General features: G+C 37.1%; 1 protein-coding gene across 3 annotated transcripts in view; it reads left to right on the top strand.

The window, feature by feature from the left end:
* Positions 1-13,445, top strand: part of LOC126262281 (ATP-dependent helicase brm-like) — a 230,190-nt gene that overhangs the window by 92,378 nt on the left and 124,367 nt on the right. For all 3 annotated transcript variants that reach the window (XM_049958810.1, XM_049958801.1, XM_049958819.1), the window contains exon 12: positions 9,571-9,706. In XM_049958810.1, the coding sequence (XP_049814767.1) occupies positions 9,571-9,706 (136 nt within the window). The remainder of the gene's footprint in view (positions 1-9,570; positions 9,707-13,445) is intronic.

Here is a 13,445-nt window from a genome sequence, read left to right as displayed (position 1 = left end):
ACTTTGTTAATAGACTTTCTCGGGATAGTTTATGTCTGTTCTTCTAGAGTCTTCCAGTTCATTTCCCCAGTGTCACTGTAACATTCTCCCATGGATTAAACAAATGCATGACCATTCATATTGCCCTTCTCAGTATTCATTCAATATCCCCTGTTAGTCCCATTTGGTACACATCTCATACACTTGAGCAATTCATATTCTTGAGGGGGAAAAAACCTTGTTTCACAAAGCACATAGCATCGAGCGCACATTGGTCTATCGATTATTCATATGATTTTGAAATGTATCCCTGTTGGTTTTTGAAGACTTTCTAAGTTGATTTCTGAATGACTCATAAGTTGATTTTTGAATGTGTGCATAGTGTATGTGATGTCTCCACCAGGGGAATCCCCATTGCATCTAGAAATAAACTTCCCTGCAGATTAAAGGGGGTGGGGCTATGCAAGCTGAGCAGAATAAAGCCGAATGGGTGAGTGCCAGTCGCTGTTTATGTGGTCGACTGGGTTTGCGAATGATAAACGTTGTTATAATTACTAGCGAAATCCATAGATTCAGACTACCAGAGTGAAAATAGACTAACAGGAGTAACAGTTAAGAAAGATTACGTATTATCTTCTCAGTGTATCCAAGAAAATGAAACTTTGACAGAAAATTTTTGGCCAGATTGCTACACTAATAAGTGCCAGTTGTACATTCCCCAGCTAGCAGCCGCTTAAGTTCTATTCTGGGAGTAGCATGGAAAACATGTTGTGCGAACACGTAATAATGCCTAGCCAGAGAATAAACGTGTAATACCTAAACTGGTGATTGTGGAACGGTTAGTGAAGTCAACCGGAGAATAAGTTTTGACAGTGGCAGGAATAGTTACAGAATTAGTGATGACTGATGACAAGGTTGTTTGTTAGTACAAGGAAGGAGAAGAAATGGGGACATTACACAAATTATGGAAGACTATGACGATTCCAAATTTATATAAAAATTTTGTGCTACTACTTTCCGATCTCACACTTGGGAAGCTGGAGCGTATGAATGAAATGTGAAACTATTTCCTAGCATAAAGATTTTTGCTTGTAGTAGGCATTTGATATTGGTACTTTGTGAATTATATTCTGTTGTGTTATAAAAATGACCATTTGTGCCAAAACAGTCTGGTTTATTTGGTGTGTGCTACAATTGCTGCAATATTAGACAGACCTATTTTTCGTTTTATCTAGCAGACAGTGACAAAATACACGTAATCAGATCGAGAAACCATACCAGTCTTGGGTACTATTTCTGTTAACAGCTTTTTCAGTGTTAGACAATGACATTTCATTTTTTCATGTAGCAAAACATTTGACGAACTCTGATGAGGTAATAGATTATTTCCCAGAAAGAAAAGCATGCCACGTAAAGCTGTAGCAAGATTAGAGAGAAAAAAAATTCTTGGACTTAAGGATTGAAGAAATGTGTACTGTCGCGCTTGTCTCTTGTCTTTACTGGTTTTATGTATCCTATATTTAATTTTATGTCACACAAAATGGCAAGTTATTAGCTAATAGGCAATAAAGAGTGCAAGATTTCTGGAAAGTACTTGTTCTCCTGGTTACAAATAATCCCATCCAGTATTAATAGTGAGGGGTGTTTTTATAAAAAAAAAAAGATGGGCAGGATATCAAACTGGCCGACTGGGAGCAGGAGAGGCACCACAGGACATTTTAGTTTCCACTCTCCTGCATATAATTTGATGGCATCCATTTAAAAATATTACACATTTGAATTCCACAGAGAGAAATACAGTGATGTGCGATGGAACAGGGCTGTGTGAAGAGGCGTGGCACTGCACTTTGGCACACTTAAGACCAAATAACATATCTTACATTTTTTGAACAAATATGTTTTGTGTACCAGGCTCTTCAGAGAGATGAGTGCTACAAAATGGACATATTTTTAAAAAGTAATTTTTTTAAATTTTTGGCATCCTACCTCAAACACTCGAGGGAGGGTAAGGCGCCACTATCTAGTATTGCCCTGGTTCAGAAATATCGTAGATCTGGGGCTGATGCCTAGAGCAGACTGAGTTGTAGTGGGGAGGTGGGTAGTCTCCACGTGACCCATGTTTACGTTTAGCGATTTTGCTGTTTCCTCTTCATTTATTGCTCTCACACCAAATGAAAATAAAGCAGATTTCTGTGGCCGTTAGCTGTCAAGTGAATTAAAATACATTCATATAATTATGGAAGGCTAAAATACATTACTAGTTTCAGATTTTATTTTATTTCCACCTTTCTGACAGTCAACCATTCATCACCTTGTAGAACAATGAAGTTTTTTTTGTCGGTTTGCTAAAGAAATTTGGCTTTTATTAATATTTTCCACTGAGACAGTCAGTTTATTGAAACGAAGTGTTTAATTCCATACTATTGGCTAATTTCAACTGTTCGCTGCATTTCAAGTGCATGTTTTCATCTTTTAGCATGTATGGCATTAGGTGATAATAAAGAACCAAACATGAGATATTACAGTACTGGTTTTCCAAGAAAATATACTTCCGAATGTGGACATATGAATCCGCACTTTTAGCCTAATTATGCATTTTAGTATGGTCCACGAAATTCTGACTCCTGGAGTATGCTCTAATGTCTTGTTTCTCTTGTGACATAATGTACGATCTTTTAATGCTTTACACACACAAACATACGGGCTTCCTGCGTCATCGTAGCTGCACAAGTGCAGTGACGCCTGTTTATCTGATGCTCTCTGGCAACTGCTGAAAAGAACCTATTTCTAACAGGTTGCAAAAACATATTACGAATGGTTGTTTGAAAAGCGTTACTTTCAAAGTACATTTCCTTTTATGCAAAATGAACTATGTGCAAGAAAGTGTGATGAATTTCTTAAATCACAGAGTGTTTGACTCTCATTTAAAAATCAACTCTTTGAGGACAATCGTTTAGAAGAATTTCAAGCCCAGGAAATCAGACATTTATGCCATTGTTAAAAATTTTACTGGCACATTTGTGTGATGTATCTTAAGGTATAACACACAAAAAAAGATCAACATTATATGCAAAAGCTTAGCTTCTCTTGCACCTTATTAAACTTTTGAGACTAATGTTATATGTGAAAGCTATTCTCTTCTTATGGCAACTCTGTGTATATTAATTTAAACCATTAACTTTTCTTATTTGTGTGTTTGCGCTACTTAATAGTGATGTTGCTGTTGGCTGACTACATCACATGTACTATGCTCTGAATATCTGCTGTCATTGGCTGGAAAGATCACGTGACATGAGGTATGACTGGCTTACAAAAGTGCATCGCAATCTTGATTTCAATGCTTCAGAAAGGAACATGTGGTGTTTGGTGGAATTTGAATTCATACTTTCGTAATACGAAAATATGCAGTTTACATGTTGCTGCACATCAAAGATCTTTCCATAACGTGTTTTATTCCCAGAGTTTTGTTCTCTAAAGTGTGGGAAATTCTATGCCAGTGTGTAAAACCTTAACCATTCAAAGGATTGATAAGTTTTACAGTTACGAAGAAAAGTATACTGTCACTTAACACGTAAAAAGTGTATTTTCAGCCAGGAGAAAGGGTATTTTTAACCGGGAAATTTGGGAAAAAGTCCAGGAATTTGTTTTTCCTTGTCCACGTGTACACCCTGAAAAAAAAAAGAAATAACCACTCTTTATTATGACACAGGGAGTGATAAAATGTGTAGAAAATGGGGATACGTGCTCTGGTACCCTGTTAATTCAAAGAAGACACAAACGAGCACACAGACAAAATGAAAGTAAACTGCCTGTAAATAATTGTAAGAAAGTAAAATTAAGAAATAAAATTACCTCTGCATAAAACTACTTGAACAGTCCTATTCGTTGGTTAACAATATTTGATAAAATGGGAGGCAAAATTGTAAACCCTTCTACCAGATACAATATCTTACATGGAAATCGAAAGACATAGTTTTTATTGACTTGTATAACTGCACAAACTGGTTTTATAATATAGGATGTTTGAGGTATTAAAATGATATGAGTCATTAAATCAGACATAAGTCTTGTGGATGATAATATATTTTGCCCACAGTTTGCTTCCCTTTTAGCTGTTTCATCCTGTGTGCTCTTAGCGAGAACAAACAATTTTGCAAGAAAAAAAACAGAAGACATAGTGATCTCACTCTAAAGAAAACTGCATGAGCTGAGAAGCTCAGATGTGAACATCTTCTTCGAAATCGTCATGACTTACCAGATTGGTCATGTGTAAAAAAAGAGGAGCAAAGTGCAAATAGAGAGATCAAAAATGCATGCACAAGATTTAAAAATGTAACTTTTGTCAACACAAGCTGCACAGGAAGAAGTTTTCACACAACCCATGGTCTACACATTAACATATTGGGGAAGGACTTAGTAATAATATGGATCCAAGACGTAGATAACAATAAACTGAATGTGTAGTTTTGTGCTACACAGGCCATACCTGTCAATGACAAAAATGAAAACCAAACACAAAATGCCTGCTTTGTAAAACAATACAACAGTAGGACAAGAGTGATGTTTTTAGTACAGTAAAATTCTCAGCCAGTGACACACTAGCTACACTACATAATGCCAATATATATGGTTTATTAGACAAAATGTTAATCACATAAATAGTGAAAAATTAAGTCAAGATATGGAAAATCCAGAATGGAATATAACAGTATTATGAAAAGGAAAGTTGCCACTCACTGCTGAGTCGCAGGTAAGCCCAACAAAAAGACTGTCACAAGTAAGCTTTTGGCCAGCAAGGCCTCTGATAGCTTATTTGTGACAGTCTTTCTGTTGCGCCTATCTGTGATTCAGCATCTCCTCTAAATGGTGAATGGCAACTTTTCTTTTTATAATATTGTGGAAAATGAAGTGTTTATCGTCAGAAATGATGACAATGATCTTGTATTATGTTTTAGTGAACACCATACAAGAGATGTTGTTGAAATGGTGCAGTTGGACGGTTACTGTCTAGCAGCACAATGAGACAGAACTATCTTGGAGAAAGGTGGTGTTGCATTTATGCAAAAAATAACATGCTATTTAGAGCATTAGATTTAAAGAGCCACTGTACAGAGCAACATATTGAAATCTGTGGAGTAGAGTTTAATATAAATGATTTGTCAGTTGTAGTGTTAGCGCTTTATAGAGATTTACAGGGAACGTAGATGTATTCCTGAGGTCGCTAGATACTCGTTTATTCCTAATGTCCTCAAAATCCAAGAATTCAATAATTTCAGGCGATTTTAATGTCAATTTTCTTCATGAGAGCAGTAGTAAAGTGGATTTCGAACATCTAGCTGAGGTTTTTAACCTGATGACAGTAGTAGAGTTTCCGACAAATGTGAGTGATAACTGTCAAAGTCTGATTGATAAGATCAAGAGTCAACAGTGTCAGTGTACGCCCGGTTGTTAATGGCCTTTCTGAACATGATGGTCAACTACTTACACTCACTGATATCTGTTAATGCAACGGTTCTTTATATTCCTGGAATCCTTTTAGGAAATAAGTGATGAGGACCTTAAAAATTTCAACTACAGCCTGCAAGAGATAGAGTGGAGTCCAGTTTTCAGTGAAACAGGTGTAAGTAAAAAGTGGAACATGTTTTAAAATGAATTTGCGATGCTCTTTGAAGCTACCTTGATGACCCAAAGATACAGCAACATTACTAACTTTACTGTAGCACCCTAAAAAGATAATAAATAAGTCTAAGAGTGCCTACATAAAATTTAAAGTTCAGAAATCAGAAAACAAAATAAAAATCATTTGGAATGTGATAAAGAGGGAAATTAACTGGAAAATGGAGAATGTGATATGCATTGAAATTAAACAAGGTGACAGTATTGTAAAGAAACCTGAAATGATTGCAGAAATATCAAACATTTTTGACAGCAGCAGAGAAGGTTGGCTGTAAAGGATGTGCGGATGAAGAAATGGGTCTTCTACAGAAAGCTGTTAGCAGTAGAACGGTGCAAACCTCAGTACCTAATTTTACAGTAAATGAGATTGAAAGTGTAATTAAGTCAATTAAAAACAAAAAAGTCTGTTGTTATCGATTATATTTCTAATAAAGTATTAAAATATTTTTGTAAATCCATAAGTCTAGACTTACGTAACATATGCAATACATGTCAGCAGGATAAAATTGTCCCTGATAGACAAAAATTAGCTATAGTGATACGTACTACTCTTCAGAAAGGTGATAAAAGTAATGTCACAAGCCATCACCCAAACACCCTATTAACTATCTTTTCAAAAATTCTTGCGAAACTGGTGCACAGAATGGTTATTGATTGCCAAAACTTTTCACTATATCCTCAGGTTTCATGCTGGTTTTTCTACCAAACAAGCAATTTTCTCTTTTATCAATCAAGTTTTGGAAACCGTCAACAAAAAAATGTCACCTCTGGGTATTTTTTGTGATCTCGAAACCTTTGATTGTGTAAACCATCAAATTCCTTTGAAAAAGACAGAGTAGTATGGTTTAACAGGTACTGTCAGTTTATGGCTTCAATTATATATAAAGTATTGAAAGCACATTGTAATGTGGAATGGCCTATTTGGAGAACGTGCTTCATCTGAGTGGAGCACCTTAAGTTGTGGTGTGCCACAAGGCTCTATTTCAGGTATACAGATATCTCTTATTTTCATTAATGAGCTCCTACTTCGTTCCAATACAAAGAGTAAATTTATCTTTTTCACAGATGAAACCACAACAATCCTCTTTGACAAATTGTCAAAAAAGAGTCTTGAACAAACTGTGAACAAAGTTTTCACTGAATTCATAAACTGTTTTTCTTCAAATGATGTCTCATTCACTGCAGATAAAACCCACTGTATGAGGTTCTATCACCACGAAAGAGCCTTGAAGAAATTTGCATGAAGTATAGCAATCAGTCAATACAGAAAGTTGAGGATATATCATTCCTGGCTACTTACATAGACAGCAGATGTAATTGGTCAACCCACATTCTTCGTCTTTTTAAAAGACTTATCTCAGCATCATCTGCACTATGGTTTATTGTTTCAATTGCTGAAGCAGATACCATTAAGACGTCTTACTTCGGCTACTTTCAGTCATTAATGTCAAATGCTATTATATTCTAGGGGAATCAACCTCTCGCAAAAGAATTTTCACGTGCAAAAAAATTACAAATAAAAAAAGGCCATTAGAATAATAAGTGGTGCTCACCAGAGGCATTCTTGCAGATACCTGTTTTGAAGGATCCTTAACCACGGAATTGCAGTATATTTTGTTCTAGTTGGTCGTTTTCTGTAATAACTTTTTTGTGTACAAAGACAACAGAAGATATCGTAACTACAACACAAGAACCTCGGACAGTCTGCATATTGAGCTGACAAGTCTTAATCTGTTCAAAATGACATTTATTACCCGAGCATTAAGCTGTTTAATGCACTCCTATTATGTATTAAATGTCTTTATAAACAATTGTCCAAATTCAAATGAATTCTCAATGAGTTCCGAATAGGGGAAACTATTTTTATGGTACCTTACAGTTGTTGTGCAACTAGTTTTGGTTAATTTTATGGAATTTTATGAAAGTCTGTTTTAACGTGATTGCATTGCTCCACTCAAGAACAATGTAATCTACAATCTCTGTATAACATTTTTCAACTTTATTGTCTTCTTAAGTATGTTGAAATTTCTCATATTAATTTGGGCACTATCATAGACAAGTGAAAATTGGATTTTTCTATTCATATATTTATTTATTGTAATATTTAGCACAAACCTGCTTCCTGTATATATTTCTCATCCTTCTACAGTGGAACACAATACAAGGGGCGTTTCAAAAGTCCGTGCAAAGTCCAAGAGATGGCACCACCGGCACGTATCGAGGTCATGTTTAGTTAGTAGCATCTTTGGAAAGAACGCACACCAAGTTTCAGCCATATTGGTCTATTTCTTTGTGTTTGGCATTCGTGTGAATCAATGAAGTCGACTGATTGTCAAAAAATGGACGAAAAAGAATTTCGTGGGGTGATTAAACATTACTTTATGAAAGGCAAAATGTCTCGGGAGACTAAAGAGAAGCTTGATAAACATTACTGTGACTCTGCACCTTCGATTAGAGCAGTTTATAAGTAGTTTCAAAATTTTCGGAGTGGCCTTATGTCCACATGATACAAGTTATGCTGAACATTGTGGACACCCTGTGGAGGTTACGACTCCAGAAATCATTGATAAAATCCATGATATAGTGATGAATGACAGAAGAGTTAAGGTGCGTGAGATTGCTAGTGCTGTGGGCATCTCGAATGAATGGGTACATAATATTTTGCATAAACATTTGGACAGAAAGCTATCTGCAAGATGGGTTCCGCGATTGCCCATGTTTGACCAAAAACAGAATCGCTGTGAAGTGTTGCAGTGATGGTTTGCAGCTGTTTAGGAAGAATCTGCAGGATTTTAAGCATTGTTTCATCACTGTGAATGAAACATGGATACATTACTATACTCCTAAGACCAAACAACAATCTAAACAATGGGTTACAAAAATAGGCGAAGACCATTCCTTCAGCCAGAAAGGTTATGGTGACTGTCTTTTGGGATTCGCAAGGGATAATCCTCATCAGCTATCTGGAAATGGGAAAAACTATTACAGGTGAATATTATTCATCGTTATTGAACCATTTGAAAACTGAGCTGCTAGAAAAACGCCGGTGATTGGACCGCAAAAAAGTCCTTTTCCATCGCGACAATGCACCAACACACACCTCAGCGGTTGTGGTCACAAAATTAATGGAAGTAGGATTCCAACTTGTTTCACATCACCCCTATTCTCCAGACTTGGCTCCCTCAGACTACTATTTGTTCCCCAATTTGAAGAAATGGCTGGCGGGACAAAGATTTTATTCAAAAAAGGAGGTGATTCCAGCAACTAATAGCTATTTTGCAGACTTGGACAATTCCTATTATTTGGAAGGGATCAACAAATTAGAACAGTGATGGACTAAGTATAAGTCTAAAAGGAGACTACGTTGAAAAATAAAAAAGGTTTACCCCCAAACATGTTAGTAGTTTTTATTTTTATACGGACTTTTCAAATGCACCTTGTATTGTATTAAGTTTGTATATGTTCTGTAATTGATGTTTTATTTACATTATTTCGTTAATTGTTATGAAAGTTGTGTTTGAATCCTGTACAATATGACATGTTCCATATCCTTGCGATTCACTCACTGCCTGATCTATGGAATATGAAATAAATAAATAAATGTAAATCATCTTTCAAGTTGTGGCACTGATGTTGCAGTATTAAGGTATGGAGTGATCAACATAAACAATCAAGTTAGGCTTATGTTGTTAATAAAGTAGACACATGAACTTGTGTGTATGTTCCAGTTTTTGTGTGGTCTCAAACCAGGAGAAGGACAAAGTATAAAATTTCGTAAAAAGAAAGCCTCATCTTTTGATCTAGTTCTTCTTCTTCTGTTTTTTTTTTTTCTTTTTTTAAAAATATATATGTACTGTGATCTATTAATTTTGTAAATTTGCTCTACGAATGATATTTGTAATTTGGAATTTTCAGATACAGCAAAGAACCGAAGGGGAAAAGAATTTGATGACAGTATGTCAGAAGAGGAGAGAGCACGTGCTGTAATTGAGAAAGCCAAAGCTGAAGATGATGAGTACAAGAATTACACTGAAGAACAAACATACTACAGGTAAGTAATTTTTGAAGACTGTACCAATTGTAATATTATGTAATAAAACCACAGAAAATAAGTGGATAGCCAGCCATAGAAAAAATTGGACAGTTAGATAATAGAAACCTTTCTGTATAGCTGTATTTGCTTTTACAGTGATACCTGCTTAGAATATGCAGATGACCACATACATGATCTTACACACCATCAGTAAATCCAGCAAGTGAACGTGTGAGTATGTGTGTGGAGTAGAATGGGGGGGGGGGGGGGGGGGGGAGATCCCACAGAATATCATTTTCATCTGACAGTTGTGTGTGCACTGATTTGAATATCCCTGACAAGGTGAAACTGTGTATCATAAAGGAACTCACACTCAATTTTTTTTTAAAGATTTTTGTTGTGAAACCACATTCTAAACTATTCCTGAGCCATTACCTGCCATATTATTTCTCATAGTAGTGCTTGCCCAGCAAGGTATGCAGGAGAATCTTTAAAGTATATGATAAAATAAGAGACTTCCCCCATGAACCATGGACCTTGCCGTTGGTGGGGAGGCTTGCGTGCCTCAGCGATACAGATGGCCGTACCGTAGGTGCAACCACAACGAAGGAGTATCTGTTGAGAGGCCAGACAAACATGTGGTTCCTGAAGAGGGGCAGCAGCCTTTTCAGTAGTTGCAGGGGCAACAGTCTGGATGATTGACTGATCTGGCCTTGTAACATTAACCAAAACGGCCTTGCTGTGCTGGTACTGCGAACGGCTGAAAGCAAGGGGAAACTACAGCCGTAATTTTTCCCGAGTACATGCAGCTTTACTGTATGATTAAATGATGATGGCGTCCTCTTGGGTAAAATATTCCGGGGGTAAAATAGTCCACCATTCGGATCTCCGGGCGGGGACTACTCAAGAGGACGTCGTTGTCAGGAGAAAGAAAACTGGCATTCTACGGATCGGAGCGTGGAATGTCAGATCCCTTAATCAGGCAGGTAGGTTAGAAAATTTAAAAAGGGAAATGGATAGGTTAAAGTTAGATATAGTGGGAATTAGTGAAGTTCGGTGGCAGGAGGAACAAGACTTTTGGTCAGGTGATTACAGGGTTATAAATACAAAATCAAATAGGGGTAATGCAGGAGTAGGTTTAATAATGAATAAACAAATAGGAGTGCGGGTTAGCTACTACAAACAGCATAGTGAACGCATTATTGTGACCAAGATAGACACAAAGCCCATGCCTACTACAGTAGTAAAAGTTTATATGCCAACTAGCTCTGCAGATGATGAAGAAATTGATGAAATGTATGACGAGATAAAAGAAATTATTCAGGTAGTGAAGGGAGACGAAAATTTAATGGTCATGGGTGACTGGAATTCGTCAGTAGGAAAAGGGAGAGAAGGAAACATAGTAGGTGAATATGGATTGGGGGGAAGAAATGAAAGAGGAAGCCGCCTTGTAGAATTTTGCACAGAGCATAACTTAATCATAGCTAACACTTGGTTCAAGAATCATAAAAGAAGGTTGTATACCTCAAAGAATCCTGGAGATACTAAAAGGTATCAGATAGATTATATAATGGTAAGACAGAGATTTAGGAACCCGGTTTTAAATTGTAAGACATTTCCAGGGGCAGATGTGGATTCTGAACACAATCTATTGGTTATGAACTGCAGATTGAAACTGAAGAAACTTCCAAAAGGTGGGAATTTAAGGAGATGGGACCTGGATAAACTGAAAGAACCAGAGGTTGTAGAGAGTTTCAGGGAGAGCATAAGGGAACAATTGACAGGAATGGGGGAAAGAAATACAGTAGAAGAAGAATGGGTAGCTCTGAGGGATGAAGTAGTGAAGGCAGCAGAGGATCAAGTAGGTAAAAAGACGAGGGCTAATAGAAATCCTTGGGTAACAGAAGAAATATTGAATTTAATTGATGAAAGAAGAAAATATAAAAATGCAGTAAATGAAGCAGGCAAAAAGGAATACAAACGTCTCAAAAAAGAGATCGACAGGAAGTGCAAAATGGCTAAGCAGGGATGGCTAGAGGACAAATGTAAGGATGTAGAGGCTTGTCTCACTAGGGGTAAGATAGATACTGCCTACAGGAAAATTAAAGAGACCTTTGGAGAGAAGAGAACCACTTGTATGAATATCAAGAGCTCAGATGGCAACCCAGTTCTAAGCAAAGAAGGGAAGGCAGAAAGGTGGAAGGAGTATATAGAGGGTTTATACAAGGGCGATGTACTTGAGGACAATATTATGGAAATGGAAGAGGATGTAGATGAAGATGAAATGGGAGATAAGATACTAAGTGAAGAGTTTGACAGAGCACTGAAAGACCTGAGTCGAAACAAGGCCCCGGGAGTAGACAACATTCCATTAGAACTACTGACGGCCTTGGGAGTGCCAGTCATGACAAAACTCTACCGTCTGGTGAACAAGATGTATGAGACAGGCGAAATACCCACAGACTTCAAGAAGAATATAATAATTCCAATCCCAAAGAAAGCAGGTGTTGACAGATGTGAAAATTACAGAACTATTAGTTTAATAAGTCACAGCTGCAAAATACTAACGTGAATTCTTTACAGACGAATGGAAAAACTGGTAGAAGCGGACCTCGGGGAAGATCAGTTTGGATTCCGTAGAAATGTTGGTACACGTGAGGCAATACTAACCTTATGACTTATCTTAGAAGAAAGATTAAGAAAAGGCAAACCTACGTTTCTAGCATTTGTAGACTTAGAGAAAGCTTTTGACAACGTTAACTGGAATACTCTCTTTCAAATTCTGAAGGTGGCAGGGGTAAAATACAGGGAGCGAAAGGCTATTTACAATTTGTACAGAAACCAGATGGCAGTTATAAGAGTCGAGGGGCATGAAAGGGAAGCAGGGGTTGGGAAAGGAGTGAGACAGGGTTGTAGCCTCTCCCCGATGTTATTCAATCTGTATATTGAGCAAGCAGTAAAGGAAACAAAAGAAAAATTCGGAGTAGGTATTAAAATTCATGGAGAAGAAGTAAAAACTTTGAGGTTTGCCGATGACATTGTAATTCTGTCAGAGACAGCAAAGGACTTGGAAGAGCAGTTGAACGGAATGGACAGTGTCTTGAAAGGAGGATATAAGATGAACATCAACAAAAGCAAAACGAGGATAATGGAATGTAGTCAAATTAAATCGGGTGATGCTGAGGGGATTAGATTAGGAAATGAGACACTTAAAGTAGTAAAGGAGTTTTGCTATTTAGGGAGTAAAATAACTGATGATGGTCGAAGTAGAGAGGATATAAAATGTAGACTGGCAATGGCAAGGAAATCGTTTCTGAAGAAGAGAAATTTGTTAACATCAAGTGTAGATTTAAGTGTCAGGAAGTCGTTTCTGAAAGTATTTGTATGGAGTGTAGCCATGTATGGAAGTGAAACATGGACAATAACCAGTTTGGACAAGAAGAGAATAGAAGCTTTCGAAATGTGGTGCTACAGAAGAATGCTGAAGATAAGGTGGGTAGATCACGTAACCAATGAGGAGGTATTGAATAGGATTGGGGAGAAGAGAAGTTTGTGGCACAACTTGACTAGAAGAAGGTATCGGTTGGTAGGACATGTTTTGAGGCATCAAGGGATCACAAATTTAGCATTGGAGGGCAGCGTGGAGGGTAAAAATCGTAGAGGGAGACTAAGAGATCAATACACTAAGCAGATTCAGAAGGATGTAGGTTGCAGTAGGTACTGGGAGATGAAGCAGCTTGCACAGGATAGAGTAGTA

The sequence above is a fragment of the Schistocerca nitens genome, chromosome 1, assembly GCF_023898315.1.
Source record: "Schistocerca nitens isolate TAMUIC-IGC-003100 chromosome 1, iqSchNite1.1, whole genome shotgun sequence".
Lineage (NCBI taxonomy): Eukaryota > Metazoa > Arthropoda > Insecta > Orthoptera > Acrididae > Schistocerca > Schistocerca nitens.
The sequence above is the reverse complement of the archived record's forward strand: the minus strand, read 5'-3'. Positions and strand labels throughout refer to the sequence as shown.